At 35.8% G+C, this 22910-nt stretch overlaps 1 protein-coding gene across 10 annotated transcripts in view; it reads right to left on the bottom strand.

Moving 5' to 3' along the window:
- Window positions 1–22910, bottom strand: part of HOMER1 (homer scaffold protein 1) — a 169126-nt gene that overhangs the window by 43564 nt on the left and 102652 nt on the right. For 6 of the 10 annotated variants that reach the window (XM_007486427.3, XM_007486424.3, XM_056824809.1 and 3 more), the window contains exon 6: window positions 1332–1397. The exons of the other annotated variants lie outside the window; for them this stretch is intronic. In XM_007486427.3, the coding sequence (XP_007486489.1) occupies window positions 1332–1397 (66 nt within the window). The remainder of the gene's footprint in view (window positions 1–1331; window positions 1398–22910) is intronic. 10 annotated transcript variants of the gene reach the window in all.

Here is a 22910-nt window from a genome sequence, read left to right on the forward strand (position 1 = left end):
CAGCTAGGAAGTATCCAATTTGAACCCAGGACCCCCTGTTTCTAGGCCTGGCTCTCAATCCACTGGGCCACCCAGTTGCCCCCAAAAGTCTAATTTAAAAAAACTATTCAGAAAGTAATTCAGGATTTCCCATATGTCACCGTGTCACAGGGTAATATAGTAGAAAACCTCTGAAAAATGTACCTAGAAGGCCTGGATATGGTTCCAATTCTTCCACTCCAGTATTCTTGCCGAGAAAATCCCCAATGGGGCCACAAACAGTTAGATGTGACTGAAAATGACTCAACAACAACTACAAAGAAACATTTAAGTATCTGCTATATGCAGGCACTATGCTAAGTTCTGGGGATATAAAGAAAGGCAAAAGATAGCCCCTGCTCTTGAAGCTCTCATAGAGTTTAAGGGGGTGAGGAGGAAAAAAACATGAAAACAACTCTGTGCTTTTGTCAGTTTTTTCAGTCATGTCCAACTCTTTGTAACCACTTTTGAGGTTCTCTTGATAAAGGCACTAGAGTGGTTTGATATTTCCCTCTCTGGCTTATCTTACAGATGAGGAAACTGAGGCAAGCAGGGTTAAGTGACTTGTTCAGGATCACACAGCTAATGTGCCAGGCTGGATTTGAATTTAGGTCTTTCTGACTCCAGGCCCAGCACTGCACCCATTTAAGTAGTTTTCCCATCTCCTTCTCCAGCTCATTTTCCAGATGAGGAAATGGAAGCAAAGAAGGATAAGGGACTTGCCCAGGATCACACAGCCAGTAAGTATCTAGATTTGAGTAAGGTTAGATTTAAACTAGTATATTTCTTGAGTAAGGCTAACTTGAATAAGGCTAGATCTGAACTAAGGAAGTGTCTAGATTTGAGTAAGGCTAGATTTTAACTGAGGAAGTTGAATCTTCCTGACTCCAAACCCAGGCTCTGTACACTCTGCCTAGCTGCCCTAACCATAATAAATGAGCTACGTGTGGGGTAAGCTGGAGATCATCTCAGAGGGAAGGCATGAAGATGAACGAGATCTGGGAAAGGCAAAGAAATTTGCAAAGATCTTAAAAAACAAGGATCAGAGAATATAACAAATTGCAGAAATGTGATGGGAAGGTAACACGTTTTAAGGAAATAAATGTCATGTTAATTTGCTATAAACAAATGGGTGCTCCTGATTATAAATGAAAAATCCCCTTATGAACAACACACTGGCATACAAAACTTTAGGAGTGAGCTTGAATTATTGCATGTATTTGAAATGATAAAATTCTTCATAAATTCACTTAATTAATATTCATCACAGTCAGATTTGTCTCAGCCTTTATTAATTATTGGTGATATCTTACCGTACTATGGCTTTCCCATGCCCAGTCTGATTTGGAAGCACAAGAGCACCTTTAAAAATATTTTTCCTACCAAAATAAATGAAAAAATACAAATATGGTCACATACTTACTACATTATCTTTGTTACTACTCCTCTCCATGACTATGAATAACCTGGAGTTGGTCCCATAGAGGGAAATACAGTATACTGAGACATTTATTTATCCAGAATTGAAAAATAATTAACTTTTGAATCTAGTGGGATATAGTTTATGATAATTGGGATGAAAAAGACAAAGGTTTGCCACCCACTGGAAAAAAAAATGGAAATCTGGCTAGGATGGGAATTAAGTATACAAATTAATGTTTTGATTAATATAATAATTGTATAAAATGCTTTCAATATTGTGGCATGTCTTAGAAAAGCACATTTAAAATTTTAGCAAACAATGGGATATTTATAAACAAGCATGAAAAGTACCCGTAATGGAGAGAATTTTAATGATTCAATTATTCAAGCAAAAAGTTACTATCAGTGAAAAGAATCTTCATTCAAATGGCATTCTGAACATCTGATAGAAAGGGTATGTTGGGGTGGGGTGAAAGGAAAGGGATCTTTGAATTTCTGAGTTTTCAGCATACAATTTTTTTTTTTTTTAGCAGATAGAGCAGATCATCCTTTTGAGAAACTTGCAAAGTTACTCTGGTTGTTATAACATTTCTTTGCATTTCGGGACTTTTTTTTTATTAAAACTGGAAAAGATGGCTTGTAGTCAGAGGCCCCTTTAAAGACTTTCCTGGTGAAGTTCAGAGAGTGAACTGGCTAAATTCAGGGGAGACTCCTCATGGGAAGGCTGGCCATCAAGTGATATCATTTTTTTTCTATCCACTGCTTTTCTTAATTGATTTTTTTATAACATTTTTCCATGGTTACATGATTCATGTTTGTTCCCACCCTTCTCCCCTTCCTGAGCTGATGAGCAATTCCACTGGTTTTTATATATATATATATAATTGTTCAAAACTTATTTCCATATTATTAATATTTGCAAGAAAATGGTCTTTTAAAGTCAAAATCCCTAATCATATACTCATCGAACCACAGGATCAATCGTATGTTTTTCTTCTGCATTTCTACTCCCATAGTTCTTTCTCATCCACTGCTTTTCTTTCTATAGTTTAACCATTTTTCAGTTGTGTCTGATTCTTTGTGACCCATCACAGGTGTCAGAGGCTAGATTTGAATTCACATCCTCCCAACTCCAGGCTCAATATTCTATCCACTGTGCTACCTAGCTGCCCACTTACTAAAAAATGGATAGACTGTGGTCCATGATAATGAAAGGTCTCTCCACTAGATATAGAATCATGTGGACAATTACATATTTATTAAATTATTTCAGTCTGGTCTTTATATTTCTAACAAGCTGTTTCATTTACATAAATTCATGGAAGCTGAATCATGAACCTAGAATGGGTCCATGGTTAGTCCAGTCCTAAATAACATAAAATAATTGAACCCCAAAGTTTCAAAATAAATAAATAAATGGCTCCCCCACCTCCTATGCTATACGAAGACTGATTTTTTTTAATCTTTATATCCTTAAACCCTAGCACTTAGTAGATATTTAATAAATGCTTCTAGAATTCTTGATGTTGACATAAAATTGACTGAGATAGAAACTAGCCTATTTTTTAACACCAATGGGTTCCATGTGTCTATGTATAATGAATTCATATTTTTCCACTGTAACTGTAAAATGTAGGGCACTCAATTATAGTTATTATCTTTTATATTACAGATAACAAACTAAACCCTAGAAGAAACTGTCCCTTGAAATGCACCTTGAGATAGCGGCAATGCTCATCTTACTTGTGATTTACTAAAATATTCATGAACTGTGAATATAACTTGACAAACAACTGAAAGTCTTTCATCTCAAGAGTGTAAAGAACAGTCTAGAATTCTTTCAGGTGCATTTGTATAAAATTGGAAGAAACTAATTTATGAAGGAAAGAGATTTTATTCAAGAATCTACTTTGCTTTAAACCTACTTGTTATAGTACCTGAAACACAAAAGGATATGTCTGCAGGATCTTAAATAGATATTTAGCCAATAATAAGCATTTATTGAAAACCTGTATGTCTAGTACTGTGCTACATATGATATGTAATTGTCTGTCACTGTGCTATATACTATATATAATCCAATAATGCCTATTCCTATAGGTACCCCACCAAAAAAAAAAAATCAGCCCTTATTTTCTATTTAGTGCCTCAAACCATTTTAAAGATATCTTTTGTGAACTGATTTATTTAAACCTTCTGGGATTTATTTTCCTAAGAAGCAAAAAAATCTAAAAAAGAGCCCTTTCTGTACTGATTGACTTCCTTACTTCAGAAAAGATTCACCTTCCTGCATGATTAAACATGGGATGAATCAAGGGCTCTTCACTTTTCTTGTGTCTGATACCCCACCCCTTGGCAGACTGGAAGAGCCTATAGTCTGCTTCTCAAAATAATGTTGTTATAAACAAAATTATAATTGAAGGAAAGTTGAATCAGGGATTAGCGAGAGTATGCTAACTTTTTCCTAGCCAAGTTCTAGGACCCTCTGGAATATATTCATAAACTTTTTATTGTTCTTGTTGTTGTTGGCAGGGGGTAGATCTTGTATCCCAGACTAAGAACCCCTTGAACTAGAAGATTTAATTAAAATTTTCCTGAATTTAACTGCTCATTAGCATGTATTTGGTACCTTCTATAAAGCTACCATTGTGTTTTTGGACATTTGTAAGAGCAGAAGAAATCTTTGTCGATCTTAAGAACCTTGATAAATTATTATTATAATCATATGAAATGGTTCCTGCCTAAAGGAGCATCTCACCTATGAATATTTACAATACAAAAATAAAAATAACAGCACATTAAACATTATTTCTCCAAACTAGAAATCTAGCTTCAGCTTTGGTTTGCATAGCTAGCAGCCCAGTCCCATCTTCTTCCTTTGTAAACAGCCTCTCATCTTTTTCCCTTTATACCCAAAATCAGAATACAAAACACAGGACACTTGCAACAGAGACCTTCCAGCTCCCTTCCCTTCTCCTATTTCTCTTCTATCCAAACCTATCTTGCACTCAGCCTCTGGAATTGTCTTCCTAAAACACGGTTTTCATCATTATTCTCTTCAAGATCATCAATGGCTCGCCACAGTCAATGGAAGAAAGTCCAAATACATCAGCCCAGTATTTAAGAGTGTCCATTTCTTAACTGCCTTCCTGGCTCTCTTCATTGCTCTCATCAAATGGCAATCCTCTCTCCTATCTCACCTGATTCTTAACCATCCTTCAAAGCCTGCTTATATTCCAGCTTCATCTGTGAAGCCTTCCCTGAACCCAGTGATTGCTTCATTCTCTGATACTTTTTAGAAAGGATTTTATGCTTATATTGTTATATATTATATATAATAATATATGAATGTCTTATACTAATGACATATTATAGCATTTCTACATTATATTTAATTACATGTTAATAATGTATAGCATTTATTTTGTACTTATATTCATATATAGTTAATTTTAACTATATATTCTACTATTTATATATTATTTAATTTATAATATATAATAATTATATATAATATATAACTTATAAATTAATTATAATTATATTAATAATGTATAGAAGCAGTTAGTTGGCTTGGTAGATGGACAGGAGATTTGGGCTCAAATCTGGCCACAGACACTTCCTAGCTGTGTGACTCTGGGCAAGTCACTTACTCCCAATTGCCTAGCCTTCATGGCTCTTCTGCCTTGAGATTTCTCTCCTTAATTATTCCTTTACTCAATTTCCTCCCCTCTAGGTAAAATACAAACTTCAAAGAAGGACACAGGGCAAAAAGAAGAAACATAAAAAATAAATTACTGAAGGCTGATTCTGGTTTGGTATAAAAATGTTAGTGATTGATTTCTACTTTATTTTTGCTTTCCTATTAGACTTTATTTGTTGTTGTTCATTCATTCAGTCATGTGGTGACCCCATAGGCCATAGCACACCACGTCCTTCTATCCTCCACTATCTCTCGAAGTCTCTCCAAGTTCATATTCATTGTTTCCATGACATTATCTATCTTATCCTTTACTATCCCCTTCTCCTTTTGCCTTCAATCTTTCCCAACATCAGGGTCTTTTCCAATGAGTCCTGTCTTCTCATTCAGACTTTAATATTGAAACACAATTATTTCAGAAGAACCTATCCATGGTAAAAGAAATACAACACTATTTATGGTGCTCTCTACTTCTTTTGGAGTTGAAAACCTCGATCAGGAGTTCCTTGATTTTTTTAATTGACCCTCCCCTTTGGCACTCTAGTGAAGCCTACAGACCCCTTCTCAGAATAATATCTTTAATGAATAATGTAAAATAAATAGGATTTCAAAGAAAACCAATTATATTGAAATATACATATCAACACATTTTAAAAACTAGTTCATGGATGCAAGTTAAGACTTCTTGCTCTCGATCTAGGAAAGCCTAATTATATTAATTCCTTACTACATCTCCAATTAAGTCTGATTATTATATACCTCACCTAGGCATGGAGATGTCCCTGGGTTCTAGACAGCTTTGCCAGGTCATACCAATGTAGAAGGGAACTATCCATAGTAATGAAACCACTGATTCTTGAGGCATTAATCTTTGCAAGCTACTGCTGATGAACATGACAGGAGACTATTTCTCTCCTTTTTACCTATTCTTCTAGTCTTCCCTAAGAAGTCTGGGCACTAAAGAACAGAAAAATGTCTTGAGAAAACAATCTAATTTCCAGAGGTTAGGAAAAAGTGGGGGTTGGGGGAAAGGGAAAAATGAAGCTTTTTGCAGTAGTATTATTCATTAGTACCAGTGGAGCCTTTGAATATTTTAGGGGGCATGTCAAATACAAAAACTTCTTTACACAAAGATAATCCATTTAAATGTTTAGTTCAACTCGTAGGTGATTATGGAACTGACAGTGAATTTTGTTTTATAGAAGCATACCCTTTAAATAATGTTGGAAGTTTTCAATACAAACCCTGAACAGTTTTATTATGGGCTCTCTCTGTGGCCTGGGTGCTGAGAAAGTTGCTTGTTATGCAATCTCAGGCACTGAGCCCTCAAACACCACCAGGTCTTTTTGAGAAATGTCACTCCTATATCCTTCAATTAAAATCTGGGAACTTGCACCGTAAATTCTCTTGCTGATGGTCTCTAAGGTTCCTTCTAGCTCAAATTTTATGATCCGATGATCTTCCCTGCCATATCAGAGCAAACACAGAAAAGCTGGCTCTAAATTAAATAGGACCCAAATCTTTAGAGTCAGATAAATACCCTGATTTGCATCCTTAAACAGAGTAGTGGTGAATAGATCAAAGATAGGATATTATCTTTAAGGAAGATTCACTGTATTCTATACCAACTCAGATCTTCAAAATTCAAAAGGCAATAGGCAATATGGCAGAGAAAGGGGGAATGGAGGGAGGGAGACAGACAGACAGACAGACAGACCGACGGGGGGGGGGGAGAAAGAGAGAGAGAGACAGAGACAGACAGAGAGAGACAGAGAGAGAGAGAGAGAGAGAGGGAGGGAGGGAGGGAGGGAGGGAGGGAAGAAAGGAGGGAGACAGAGAGGGAGAGAGAAAGAGAGAGGGGGAGAGAGGGAGAGAGAGAGAGGGAGGGAGGAAGAGAGACAGAGACAGAGACACAGAGAGAGACAGAGAGAAAGAAAGAGAGAGGGAGGGAGGGAGGGACAGAGAGAGGGAGAAAGAGAAAGAGAGAGAGGGAGAGAGAGTGGGAGAGAGAGAGAGAGAGAGAGACAGAGAGACAGAGAGAGAGACAGAGACAGAGACAGAGACAGATGGAGGGAGAGAGAGAGGGAGGGAGGGAGGAAGGGACGGAGGGAGAGGGAAGAAGAAATCATAAGTCTAGTCTGCAGACAGTGCACTATATAGGTGAGAATATCTATATACACACATGTAGATATACAAATACACATACATACACACTCCGAGTAGTAACAACTTGAATATGATACATATAGGTATGGTCTCAGTGTTGTCGTATGGCTAATTTTAGCCAAAAGCTTATTTCAGATGTACAACTCAATCAAAATTTTATTATGACAAACTCATTTGCCTTATCTTATTTAGGTTACTGATGTAGTATGGTTTACTAGATAAAAGCCTCAAACTAATATGCAAAGGATTTAAAAAAAATAAACCCTTACCTTCTGTCTTAGAATCAACATTACGTATTAGTTCCAAGGCAGAAGAGTGGTAAGGACTAGGAAATGGGGTTAAGTGACTTGCTTAGGATCACACAGCTGGGAAGTGTCTGAGGTCACATTTGAATATCCAGCCATCTAGATGCCCAATGGAACATTATTATTAACAAATCACAGAATCTTTTATCCCAATTTGATGCTTAAAACTCCCTTATGAAAGAGCTAAAGCAGTGGTTATTTTATTTTACAGTTGAGGAAACAGAAACAGAAAGGATGCCTTGGATCAAGGTCATAGAGTTAGTGAACGTGCCATCAATCCTTCACTGTGTTTGTTCAGACTGTTTACCATACCCAGAAAGTTCTCCCTCCTCCCCTCCATCTCACAACATCCTTTGCTTGCTTTTTATAGCAGGGCTTCTTTACCTTTTAGTGACACAGACCTCTCCCACCCCTTTGGCAAGCTGCTGAAGCCCATGGGCTCAGCAGAATAATCTTATTTTAAATAACTCAGGGAAATGCTGAATTTTTGTTAGATTAGTGAAAATAAATGGGTAACTTTTTCACTTCCAACTTCACAAATTCCCTGTAATCTATCCATGGACTCTGGGTTAAGAACTCCAGCTTCCTACTCATCTCAAGTACCACATTATAGGCATAAGGAAAAAAAGCATGTATTAACTACTTATTGTATTCCAAAAAGCCTTTCCTGATCCCCCTCCTGATTCTGATTCCGCCCAAAGCCTCCCCTCCCTCCCTAAACGACCTTGTATTCATTCTATCTTCACACATGTATTTTGTCTTCCTTACTCCTCCCTCTCTCTCTTTCTCTCCCCCCTCCCTCCCTCTCTTTCTTTTTCTCCCCCCTCCCTCCTTCTCTCTCTCTTTCTCTCCCCCTCCCTCCCTCTCTTTCTTTCCCCCCTCCCTCCCTCCTCTCTTTTTTCTCTCTTTCTCTCTCTCATACACAATGTTGTCTCCTCCAACAGGAGGAACAGAACAGCACTTCCTTGAGGAAAGGAACTCTTAGTTATCCCCAGTTTTCCATGTAGTTCCCAGCACACAGTAGTAAATGTTTAATAAATGCCCACTGACCTCAAAATAGGAACTAGAGGTCAGATTTTCTAAAACAAAATCTTTTCTCATTATACAACATTTATATTAATTGACCTGAAGATTAAATGAAGGCACAGATGTGAAAGCAACTTGAGAAAGTTCACCTCTCATCATTTACTTCAGTGTAAGGTATTTTTAAATCATTCCTGTCTGAATGAGAGAACCTAACAGTGCCTTAGCAGATGCTCAGTGGCAGCTTGGTGAGGAACTGCGCTTGGAGTCAGGAAGACTCATCTTCCTCGGTTCAAATCTGACCTAAGACACATGCTAGCTGTGTGACCTTGGGAAAGTCATTTAACCTTGTTTGCCCAGGTTTCCTCATCTGAAAAATGAGCTAGAGAAGGAAATGGCAAATCACTGCAGTACTTCTGCCAAGAAAACCTCAAATGGGGTCACAAAGAGTTGGCCATGGCTGAAATGACAGAGATGCTCAATAAATGCTTGCTGATTGATTGCAGAATCAGGAAGACTGATTCAAATCCCAGGTCTGACATTAGCCAAAGCAAGTCATTTAATCCTTATGGCAACTCTCTCTGCTGAGAAGCTATGGAGGGATTGCTTTCTATAACAGAGGATGTTCCCTCAAAGATACAGCTCTAAGTGAAACCCTACATGCAGTGGACCGCCATATGCATTTTGTCATATGGTGTCAATCACAAAACACAGGACTTCAGAAGTCTGAGCTGATATTACCAAATGCGTTGGATACTAAGAAAAAATGTTTTTGTTCTACTCTCACTGCCTTGAAATGAAATCAAAGCAAGAAATAGAGCCCATTTATTTTTGGCCATTGCTTGTGTGACTCCTAGGTGAGGTGTCGCAGAGCCCTCATGGAAGTGCTAAATGGCTATGATTGATCCCCTTACAAACTTGGTGGGTTTTAGAATCTGACTGAGGAGACAACATTTGCACAGAACGTCGCACCACTTCTTAAACTGTGAAGCCTAACACTGCCCGAAGACGCTACGTATTGGCCAGTATGAGTTCATGTGAAAAAATTCTGATGAAAAAAAATGGATGAAAGAGTCCTTTGGATTAGAATGACTGAAGAACTGAGACACTTTAATCATGATCATGTTCTAAAGCAGAGCTTCAATTAGGCAATTTCCTTCTTAAGGGACAGTTATGGTTAGAATATTGAAACTCATTCCTAATTCTGAAGGACTTACAGGGATCACCAAATTGTCTTCTAAATCTTACATGCCGGCCATGCTAAAATTTCAATAATTTATCCCATTAGAACTAAATCAATTTCAGGACACTATTACGTCTTGACATTCCTATCTACTGCTTGAGGATGAAAAATGGTGAATTAAAAATTGAGACTGCAGGGCCCATTAGCAGGACTTTAAGAAGTCTAAGGCCAAACTCACCTTTCCCCAAAGACCTATCCCTACTCATTACTTCTCTTTTTCTGTCGAGGAAACCACTATTCTTCCAATCACCTACTGATCAAAACCTCGGAGCCATCCCCTCTTGACTCTTGACTCTTCTCCATCCTTCCTTGTCCAAGTGTTTGCTAAGTCTTAGGTATAATAATTCTCACATCTGTTCCTTTCCCTTCACTCACACCACCATTACCCTAATTTAGTCCTTCATTGCCATTCATCTGGACTATACTGCCAAGGTATCCTAGTTGTTCTCCCTATGCCCATTTTCTCCTCTCTTCCGTCCATCCTCCACATATCTGACAAATGTGTATTCCTAGATCATGGATCTGACCAGGTTGTGCCCCCTGCTCAAGAAGCTTCATTGGCTCCTTATTGTTTCTAGGATAAAATTCAAACTCCAAACTAATTTGACATTTGAAGCTCTTTACAATCTGAATCCAACCTATCTTTCCCTTGTATACTTGGCATTATAGCCAAATTGGGCTATTGATGATTCCTCATCCATGGCATTCCTCTTCCTCTCTCAATATCTTGGCAGGTTCTGTTCTATTCTTAGGATACTCTCCCTGCTTCCCCTTATCTCTACCTCCTAGAACCCCTTGAATCCCCCCGTTTCTGCCATCACTTCTCTATGGGTAATCACTCTATATATTTATGTATTTTATATTATTATATATAATATTATTATCTCTAATGTATATTAAATATATAAAATTATATGACACAACAGTATATAGATTATATATGTATATAGTGCTATCTCTTATATTTACTTCTCAGTGAATATGCTGTAAATTCCACCCCTTTGCCCTCACACGTGCAACGGTGAGGGTCTGGTCCACCTTTAATATTCACAAGAATATTTCACATCGATATGCACATGTATCCACACACACTCACAGAGATACTATCTGCTCTCTGGTTTTAGCATCCTCATCCATCTCATGGCTCTATTACCTCTCTTCTAGTAGACGTGCTGCCGAAGTGAGCACTTTGTTACTTCTCTTTACAGGGGACTCTCAAAGCTCTGACTCCCCTTCAGTCTTTTCAACTACCTGCTGTATTTCTCACCAAACCTGACCAGTCTTAAACTGAAATGATAGTCCATTACCCTGCCCGAAAGCTTGTCTTTCTTCCCAACATCTTTAGCTCTCTTAATGATACCAGTCTCTCCCAAGCCACTTGTTCCCTGTCCGCCATCACACCATCAATTCTCATGTCCTTTTGATTCAAGCCTTGCAGTTTCTGTTCCCTCTAGCACCTCCTCGAGCCAGTATTGCTGTAATCACCTGTTATTTCTGACTCTAATCCCTCCCTTTCCTAACCTATTCTTCCTACAGCTGCCAAACTTCTAGAGCTACACTGATTATCTTGGTCCTTGACTCAAGAACTCTCAGTGGCTGTCTATTGCCTTTATCTTGTTCCCCCAAACTCTCCACAATGTAGTCCCAACCTGCCTCTTCAGATTCACCCTCACCTATTTGCCTCTTCCTGCTATTGTTCTATCTTCTTTCATTTCTAAGTCCTTGGTGGAATGTTCCCCCATGGCTCCAACCTACTTTCCCTTAAGGCAGGGGTTTTCAGTCTCTTTTTGTGTATCAAAGATCCCTTTGGATAGCTCATGAAGCCGGTGGATCCTTTCTCAGAGTAACAGTTTTAAATGCATAATATAAAACACAAAGGATTACAAAGGAAATCAATTATACTGTAATATAGTTATTAACATATTTCTTTTTAAAACTCCCTGCTTAAAGGCTCATTTTAGGCACTTCATCTTCTATGAATTCTCCTGACACCTTCCCAACTCTTTCTTCTCCTCAGCCAAACTCGAAGCTTAAAGAGTTTATTCTATTACCTGTTCTTGCTTCTCATCACAGCTAGATAAAAGCACTGGGCATGGAGTGGATGAGGAAGTCCTGACCCTCTAGACAAGCCATTTATCCTCTGTCTGCCTCAGTTTCCTCAACTGTAAAAGGGAGATGATAATGGTGCCTATCTCTTATAATGTATTTACTTAGCAGAGTGTCTGACAGAGTGGGGGCTATATAAGTGGGCTTCTTCTTTTCCCCCATATCTTCCTTTGCCAAGAGTCCTCACCTTCTGCTTTGTGACATAACATCAATTTATTCCTATAATCTCTAGGATGGCAGGATCTCTCTTATTTCATCTATAGATATCCCAGCTTAGGGATATATATATATAGGAAAGAATTCAGAACCAAAAGACTTGAGTTCAAACCCAACCTGTTAAAACATGTTTCCTCTAGGAGTAAAATATCTAAAAGGTCCTTCTATCTTTAAATCTTACAGTCTCAATTCTGTTAAATGCCTATTGTTTTTGGTAAATATATATTTAGTGCCATTATTGTGGTGCATTCTCTCTCTCTCTCTCTCTCTCTCTCTCTCTCTCTCTCTCTCTCTCTCTCTCTCTCTCTCTCTCTCTCTCTCTCTCTCTCTCTCCCCCTCTCTCTTTCCCTCTTTCCCTATCTGTCTTTCTCTCCCTCCCTCTCTCTCTCTCTCTTTCTTTCCCACCCTCTCACCCTCTCTCCCCCTCTCTCTTTCCCTCTTTCCCTGTCTTTCTCTCCCTCCCTCTCTCTCTCTCCCTCTCACTCTCTCTCCCCCTCTCTCTCTCTCTCTCTCTCTCTCTCTCTCTCTCTCTCTCTCTCTCTCTCTCTCTCTCTCTCTCTCTCAACATTTACCTTCTGTCTCAGTATTAATTTTAAGACAGAAGAGCTGTAAAGGTTAAGTAATTGGGGTTGTGACTTGCCCAAGGTTACACAACTAGGAAGTGTCAGAGCCCATATTTGAACCCAGAACCTCCTGACTCCAGGCCTAGTGCTCTATTCAGTGTGCTACTTAGGTGCCCCCTCTACGACTATATGGGAAGAACAGATGTTGACTTACATATAGAGGAAATCTCTTCTAGGAGTTCCCGAAACCCATGAAATCAAGGTACAATCATTATCTCTCATTTTTTTTAATGGCATTTAAAAAATAAATCAGAGGTGGCTAATTTCCTTGCCCTTCAAAATGTCTGTCATTTTATATAGTGCATTATTATGGATGCAATATCTTAATAATTCCAAACATCACTGAATTTTTCCTCACAGTCAGTATCACAGATGACTTATCATATATCTCCCTTCTGAAGGAGGAATCAGCCCTAGGACCATAGATTTTGGTTTTGGAAGGGCCCTTAGAAATCATTCAGTCCAACCTTTTCATTATGCTGAACCAGTTGGTGATCAGAATCTTTTTTTTTTTAAAGGTTTCCAGAAAAAAGGAGATTCCAAACATCTCCCTTGTACAATTTAAGCATCCTAGCAATTCATTCTTTGCTAGTTGCCTTAAATCCTTTAAAATGGCTCACCAGAAAAAGATAGGATATACTGTTTTTCTTGATTTAGATTCTCAACAGAGAGAGTTAAAAACAAACATCTATTCATTCCTCTACTATCCAAAATTCTTTCTGCCTCTTGTTAATAGACACAAAGATGAACCCTTTCGAGTAACTGATTGTTAGGTAGTATAGCGGGTCTTCTAATGTCAGGAGCTTCATAAAAAAGTAATCTTTCACTGAATTAACTTGTGCAAATGTTGCAGTGCCTGGAAAGCTAAGACATTTTGAAAAAAACAAATGTAAAATTTGCCCAGCTCTTCCTATAGATCTTTAATGACAAAAATAATTTAAAATTATTTAGGATACTATTGAATTAGAAAAAAATGAAATTAAAACCAAACATTATTTTAGTCAATCTTATATTTAAAGCCCTTAGTTACCCCTAAAGGACCTTTAAAGCAGGAACTTCTCTTAAAAATAAAGAATTTATTTAATTCTTTTAATTTTTACATTTTTACATTTATTTTAGTATAATTCAGATAAAAAATTCACTACAGTATTTCTCTCATGTAAATGACCTAGGCATTTGATCTTAGTAATTATCTAGTTTTTATGGGTATAGGAATAAAATCTGGAAATGATACGCTTGCTGTAAAATTTGAATACTATTCAAATTCACTAGTCAAAGGAAAGGGGAGGGCAAGGAAGAGAAAATATAGGAATGTAGCTCTTGAAATCCCTCTTGTTATGTTTGAAAATTAACATAAACTGAAAGATGATGGTCTACGCATGATCAATGTTTTAGTTAGGCTAGCAGTAACCAAGAAATCGGATCAATGGCCACTCTCACTGACCAAAGATACTGAGGTAGGGCTCTAGGTGTTAATATAGTTTGGGGGAGAATACGATTTGGGTATGTGGGTTACAAAGTAGAGAGCAGAAGTGGAATGGGAATAACATGATTGTTTATTTTAAAGAAACAGGGCTAGTGATGACTAACCTCCTCTGACAATTAAGGAATGTTAAATGTTTTATGGGACCCATCAGAATCTTGCAGACCTTTTTGATAGATGCGGGTTAGCAGGCTCCCTTGGTGCAAGAAGAGTTTTTGAGGAATGTAAGACTCTCCTTATCTTAGAAGGAACAAGAAAGGACAATAGACCTTTTGGGGAAAATTTTGGGGAAGTTACTCTGTAACTTTAAATTAACTTGGAGAAAAAGCTGATTTAATTATAAAATTAATACAGCTCCAAAGCAGTTAACCTTATACAGTAGAAACTAGAGCTAATATTAATTTTGATATTTTCCTTTCTAAGGTCAATTTATCCTATATCTTTGAGGTAAATCTACCACTGACAAAAAATAAATACACACTTTTTCTAATGGCAAAAATAAAACTGAGGACAAATGAATGTCCATCAAATACATGATGACTAAACAAATCATGGTATATGGATATAAAAAAAAAAAAAACACTAGGATACTATGTGACAAAATGAATACGAGGGATTCAGATAATCCAGGAAAGTCTTGCTCAAGTTGATAAAGGACAAACAGTACTAAACAATATATACAATGGCAATAAGAGTACAAAGGAAAACACTAAAAGCATCAGAATTTTGATGAGTGCAATGATTGTAATAGCAGAAGACTGATGTTAAGAAAGAAATCCTTTCAATTAAGAGGAAGTGGATGATAGGTGTGGAACTGTGTATAATTATTATTAGTGATCACTGAGTCAGTTTTGCATTGCTTAAATGTGCTCTATTGAAAACTGAGGGTTCTATTAAGTAGCAGTTTAGGAAGTGCCAGCCATGTAGAAAACAAAAACAATCAATTTTTTTAGCTACACTATTTTTTTTTTAATAAGGATGCCTAAATTGCTTAAAGGCAAGCAAACTGTACTCAAGCTTGGGTGCTTAAAAAAAAACAATCAAAGAAGAGTCTCTTCTGTAGCTCTCATTTCTCCCATTATAGATCAAGATTGCCTACAGTAAAATCAGCATTATTTATAAACGAAATACAAAATGGGGATCAACTCAATCAGCGTTCTGTGAGAAAATGGCAGTATTCATTTCCCTTCCTTCTGCTTCTCTATTTCTCTTCCCCAAAGCAAATTATGATCCCAACCAAGAAGAAATTTGCAATAAGATGATAAATGAGGCCATTATACCTATATTGAATGATCATAATCCTGAAGTTTCTTCACTTTAACTTTAATATTTTTATGTTTAATTTTAATATTTTGACTTATGATCTGGTGGCAGGAGAAAGATTAGTGGGGTAATGGATCCTTGGAATCAGGATCGGGAGATCTGGCTTCAAATACTGCCTTAGACACCAATACCTGGATATCACAGGCAAATAACAATTTATTAGAGTCTTAGTCTCCCCATGTGTAAAATTAGGATAATATTTTAACTACATACCTAACATAACTATTAAGAAATTAGTGATTTGCAAACTTCAAAGCACCATTTAAATATAAGTAGAAAAATGGAGAGATAAGCAACACTAGCTTTAAAATTAGTTTGCAAATAATGCCTTTAGTCATGTCCTATGTTTAACTGATAATCTGATTATAAACCTATACTGGCTTGTAATAATTGTATGACTTTTATGTGGAAAAAAAAATTATCCTATGCTTTAGAATAACCATGTCAAGATAGTTCTAGATAACTGTTAAGGTCTTGTGTAAAAATCTTTAAAATGATCTCAAAGTACTCATTTCTTTTCATGGTCTTTGCATTCCAAAGGGTTTCCTTTGTTTTTGTGATATTTTTACTATTGTTTGTCTTTATTGGTTTTACATATTTCACATTCTAACCATAATAGACAAAATATTTATTCTATCCATGCTTTTTTACCACTTAAGGAAATTATTAGTACAAAAATACTCCTGAGACTTTTAAGTATTTACTCACTCTTCTCTTACCTAGTTAAGTTTCCGTTATCTTTTTTTAAAAAATGTTTAAAGCATTTTTTCCTATTTTCCCTTTTTATGGGAGTCTAATTTGCATCCTATTTCCCCCAATTTAGGAGTGAAGGGCCCTCTTATTATCCCAATTCGGGATATGAATAGTTCAGTCCTGACTAAATAAATGGGGACACACACTCGCTGTAGTTTTTCCTTTTCTTTAATTCACAGTGCATATAGCTCTTGAATGGGAAAAAAAAGAATGAAAAAGTCAATGCAACATTTCAGAAATGAAAAATTTTTATGTAAGGGGTTTATTAATAGATATATCATATACATTTTCATTAAAGCTTTAACTGGATATTATTGAGAAATTCAAATATCTCTTCATAGTTATAAAGAAGATTTCTATTAAGTTATATAAACAAAAATGGTTTGTAGCTACAGTAGGATTTCAAATTTGGCCACGATAAGCCAAAGAGGCAAACATTTATGAACTGTAAGCCTTTCTTGAGAACTTTAAAAATGAGCCTCACAACATCCCTGTGAGGTAGGGGATTATTAATCATTTTAATTTTACAGGGGAAAAACTGAACACAAGAGGATCTACTTACAGGGGACAAAACAACTGCATTGCTAATATTCTTAACATCAACATCATTGACAAAGTCCAAACATTCATAAAATTCTAATGAATCTACCCCAAAGGACAGTTACTTGAAAAATAAGATATAAAAGTATTTAAGGTATATTCCTGTTCCCCTCCCTTATGAAAAGACTCATTGTTCAGGGGCTAAATGAGAGTCTTCCATAAAATAAGGAATGCAATGTCACTTTCCTAAAGCCACAAAAGAAGTGATAGATTCTTATATGCTGCAAATATTTTAAAAAGAAAACAGAACAGCGATCATCTAAACAATCTGACTCCTACACAAGAACTCATGCAGTTAGACATATTCTTTGGAAATGCTTCTTGACTCTTCTTTGAATTATGGACTGGGATGCTTCTGGCCTTTCAAGTTTTCATTCTTAATTACTTCCGTTAAAGCATGGGCATCTTGCATCTTGCACAGAGATTTTAAATTCGTCTTCATCAGAGGAGGGCAGCATCTTCACAAGCCGAAAATTAGAACTTAAACATTCTGGGTGACATCTGGCAAATTCCATGATCAGAGGTGGATAGAGATGGAACATTTACCAAGAAGTCATTCCAGAGCCACTGGCAGCAGAGCCAAGTCGATTCCAGAGAACCATTTTTTTTTTAATTTAGAAAGAGCTAGCCACTGGACATAAGATATGAGAAGTCCCTATAACTTGTAAAAAGTGGGAGAAGTTTGTTCAAGTAGGAGATAACTCTTTACTGGAAGGATTAGCGTCAGGGCTCAGGAGGAATTAAATGTGGGAACCCAAATGATGTGTAATTATTTCAGTAGAGAGAACAAGAAGACAAGAGACACTAAGGATTCATGAGGTTCATAAGTGTATTATGTAGGAAAGATGGCTGTTGGACTCTTTACAAAAGTTAAAGATATTCTGTTTATAGGAGGAAGGCTGTGTTTATAGGAGAGTGCTGGATTTGGAGACAGGAAGATGTGTGATCTATTCTTATTTATTAGCTATGTCACCAGAGTGGTAGCAACAGCCTTTCTGAATCTTGGTTTCCTAGGAAAAATAGTACCCACTTCACAGGGTTGTAAAATATCAAATGAGATAAAGTATATAAAGTACCCTGCAAACTTTAAATCTGTTGAAAGATATCAGATATTCATTCTAATCAGATATATTTAAATACAATTTTATTCATCTCTGTTTTCCCAAAGAGGTGGTGCAGGGTTTAACTACTAAATTGCTGATATTTTTCTTGAATATCAAAGAAACTTTTTTTACCACCTGATGAATATGAAATATCCCTTTCAGGAAGAAAAAAAACTTGGATCTCCCACTATATAAACAGGGATCTGGTATCTGGAGCCAACTAAATAATTGAGTAACTATTGAGTAATTATTAACTGGCAATTTAATTTTAAAGCCACTTTGTGATTGGGTCGAATTAAATTTATTTTGAAAGATTAAATACCTTTAAGAGAATCAGATGTGATTAAATTATAAAATTTTACTAATCAAAATGTTGTTTTAAAAAAATGTATTAAGTTGCATTTCCTCTCTCAGAGACAATAGCAACAAATAAATTGCGACTTAGTGGATTTTTGATTTCCAGAAACACTGCTGCCCCTGATGAATCTGATCCTCAAGATGGAACATGATGCTTCTTTGTTTTACAAGGTGAAGTCTTGTTGGCCAGGAACTGGCTCTTTTTAAAGAATGGATGAGTATCTGACTCTAAAGAACCAAAAGATTCACTGATTTTTTCTTTGTTTGTTTGCAGTCCCACATTAATTTAAATGTTACATATATAAAATTAAAGCCATCAATAAATTTGTATAATAGATATCTCAGGAAGGGTAGCATTATGTCTAAAGTTTTAGTGAAGCAAAATTATCTAGATGTTGCTACTGCTGATAATCATACTTATACAGTACCTATTATGTGCCATGAATTCTGCTAAGGGCTTTACAAATAGTACCTCATTTGATCCTCACAACAACTCTGGCAAGACAGGTGCTAAGAGATAATTCCAAACTAAAACTTCATTTGACTTTAATCCCAATTGTCCTGGCCAAAATGGCTTTTGGCAAAAATGAGCTCACATAAATTTCATGTTTCGTGTATAGGCAGACTATGTTAAATGTTATTAAATACTCCTTTGTGAAGGCAGACATTAAGGTATATGAAAAGTCAGTTTCATCCCTCAAGAAACAATTAATAAAAAATATCATTTGCTGACATAAACCAGGTAGCAAAATTTTAATTAAAAATTATATACCCTTACTTATCACTTTAAATGATTTCTCTAATAGTCTGTAATAGATGAAACAGAAGATATTTAGCTGGTGTTTCTTATAGCAAGAATGGCTAAAGATCAATTAATATACGTAAGAAAGACCTGAAGTAAAATTCAGAATTAACATTTGTTAATATTTAGTAATATCACAATAATATTTTAGAGATAAACAATAATGTATGGAATTCATAAGGCTTCCAAACAATTTTTCTCACCCATTTTCTCCCTCTTTTCTTTCTCTCTTGACTGCCCACTGACTCATTTAATCACATAAGAGCCCTTCCAAATAAGCTGAATAGATTAAATATGGGAAGGAAGAAAAAATATCTTATTTGTAAGAAGGAAAATTGACACTCAGTGAAGTTCAATTTAAATCACTTCTTCCAATTAAAAAAAATCACAATGGAGAACTGGCAGTTTGATAAACAAATTCTTACTTCAAGTGTCTTCCCTTTAGAAGACACTGTCAAGTATTTTCCAGAAGGAGGGGGGAAAGTGAACATCAATATCTGGGAAGCCACAAATTCCCCTATCTCTAAGGAGAAATGACAAAATAAACTCACTCTATGTGTAGGATAACTCAGTGGTAACAGTATAAAGATTTAAGTCACCTTAAATAAGTTAACAGAATGATCAGAGTTTATCACATATTCTAGGATTCTACTTGGATATTTCTGTGGATACTTTTTTCTTTTTAATTGTATCAGCTGGCCCTTTTAATTGCTAAAGTAGAACACCTTCATTTTATAAATGAGCCAAATACACTTGAAAGATCCATATTAAAGGCGTAAAGCAAAGTCCTAACATAGTTGTAAATTAAATGTGCAATTTAATGAACTAGATTTTTCCAGAGTATTAATTATTCTTTAGACTCTGTTGTAGCATTCTGAAAAGCAATGTCATTTTCTTTGGGATTTCAAAGGTATCATAGAGTTTGATAAATTTAGAATCTTCTTTACCCAAACTCAAAAAACTATTATTGAGTTGGACTCATTTATTATGTCCAGCAAGGTTGTACTGGTCCTTTTTCTTTCTTTTTTTTTTAGTAAGAAACTAGGTTTAAGAGCTTTCAAATGCTAATGGTAGTTTCAGCCCTATCATCTCCTACAGGAAGCCAATGCTGATCCTTGGGTTCTGATGCCTTCTCCCAATCTTGGATATTACTTGGAAAGTACATCCTCTCTCCCAAAATGTGGGAGCTGAACAAGCTGACCTCTGAGGTGTCTTCGTGATCATAATCTATAATCTAATGACCAAAGGAAGAATCTCTAGAATCAGACTACCTTCTGAAATGCCTCAAAAAAAGTTAACTGATCATTACTGCCATATACAATATGGAAATAATGCTTCTTCTTCACTTCTGTTCACAAGAACAGAAATTACCTATTGTATCTGTGATTAGATGAAAATTGTATCATTCAGAATTTTTTTTAAAAGGTGGATATAAGTGCATTTAGAGGTGATATGTGTGTGTGCACACTATGAAGTCTTGAATTTAATTCCCTGAGTCATATGCCTAGTATAAAAACAAGGGCATTTTTAGGGATGTAACTTTAAAAAAAACTATATATGAGTATACTATTTACACTAGAAAGTTTTACTTCATACCCTGAAAATGTTAAAGATGACCCCCCCAAAAAAGAAAGAAAAGAAACTGTTTCTAGATGGGGTTAGATGAAGCCAAGCACACATACTTTTTTGGGGAGCCGTAAACTGGCTTAACCATCACAGATGGTTATCTGGATAGTACTTTGTTTTCAATTAACTGTACATATCCTCTAACCCAGAAATCGCATATATCAAGAAAATCAGATAGAAAGTAGGTTCAAGATATACCAAAATACCTACAGAAGCACTCTTTATGATAACAAAGATTTGATGCCCATCATTTGTGGCATGGCTTAAAAACCGGGGACATCTGAATATGATGGATTTATTACTATGTAATAAGATGATGAAATGGTGGGTTCAGAGAAACATGGCAAAATGTATATATACTGATGAAGAGAAAAATAAGCGAAACCAAAAGAATAACACAGAAATACAATTGAAACTTAAAGGAAATTGAACTATGAGAAACTGACAAACCAATAATGGTACCAGAAAATTAATAATAATAATACAAGCTCCTTCTCCACAGCAGAGAAGTCTTTAGGGAAGAATGCTGCATACATATGTCAGATACAATTGTGGAATGAGGTATTTTTGCTTGTTTTCCTTTGTTTACAAAAAGTTTTATCAGTGTGTGGGGGGGTATACCTCACATTTTAAGAAATGACTAATAATTTAAAATTTTAAAGGTACCAAATAAAACATTTTAAACATCAAATTATATCAAAACATATGTTGTATTATAAGAAGATTACAGTGATGATATATATATTAATGGGTTAATATAAATATTAACTATTATAGAAACAACTCCAAACACATGCACTACTGATAAGGGACCAACAATGTTACCTGCTGATAAAGACTCATGAAATTACTTTCCTCTTATGATGCTGAATATGTTAATAGGTATTAATATGTTACCACTCAAAAAAATCTCTTTAAAAAATCACCTGAACAGGAACAAAATGCGTTTTAAAAATAAAATGCATTATTGGAACACTAACAGGATTAAGGTCTTTTTCTCCTTTTATTCACTGTTTCTTAATTTAGATATAATAAAATTCCTTGTCACACTATGAGCTCCTGAAGGCCAGAAGCTTTAACTGACTTTGTATAGCCCTACCAAGAACACTGATTAAATGCTTCTTTTGGGGTAGTGATAGATGTAGTTCAAGTTCAGAGCTTTCACAGCTGATGACAATGATCTTTCAGCTGTGGCCATGATTAAGATGAACAGTGAAGGCGCTTGGAAGAAAATAATTATTTTTTGGAACTCATTTGTAATTCCTTGTCACTCTTTATTATGAACTCTATAGCTTTGGTTATAAATAATCTATAATTAAATCTTAATGACAAAAACTTATTAATGAAATGTCACAGTTCACATACAGCTAATTTATTCATTTCTGTTGCACTATAAGTAGCATAAGCAAAAGGGCGTGTTGGGTGTCATAATGTTTCAGGGTAGAAACTGCCTCCCCCTTTACTAATAATAAAAATGAGGAAACTGATGCCACAGTTGTAGAAAAAAAGAAAAAAGTCACAAACAAAAACAAACAAACAAAAAGAGCTTCACATTAACCATTCCTTCACTCCTTGCTTAAGTTAAAACAACAGGATTATATTTAATAATAACCTTGGGGAACAGTGTATGGTATTCACAATAACATTTTTATTTTAAATTGCTCCAAATGACAATTAATTTAAGAATTCTTGTCACAAAAAAACATTTAAATTAAGTAATCCAGTTGAAGAGGAACTAGACATTTCAAAGTCTAATGAATGTGAAAGTAACAAATCTCCTAAACATGAACTAGAGTTTTGGGTGGAATGAAGCCCACCAAATTTCAAAGCTGTTAGTAAAACTGTTTTTGCATAGGACTAAAGCAAAATCAATCTTCTAGAACGGGAAGTTTCTGTATACAACCTTTAATGAAAATTGTAAGAAACATATGGACTAGCAGAAAGCTATTATTTTGCTTACAGAATAGGATATATATGTGTGTGTGTGTATATGGCACCATTGAACAGCACCATCTAAATGCATATTGTCTACATCTTGAGA

The sequence above is a fragment of the Monodelphis domestica genome, chromosome 3, assembly GCF_027887165.1.
Source record: "Monodelphis domestica isolate mMonDom1 chromosome 3, mMonDom1.pri, whole genome shotgun sequence".
Taxonomy (NCBI): domain Eukaryota; kingdom Metazoa; phylum Chordata; class Mammalia; order Didelphimorphia; family Didelphidae; genus Monodelphis; species Monodelphis domestica.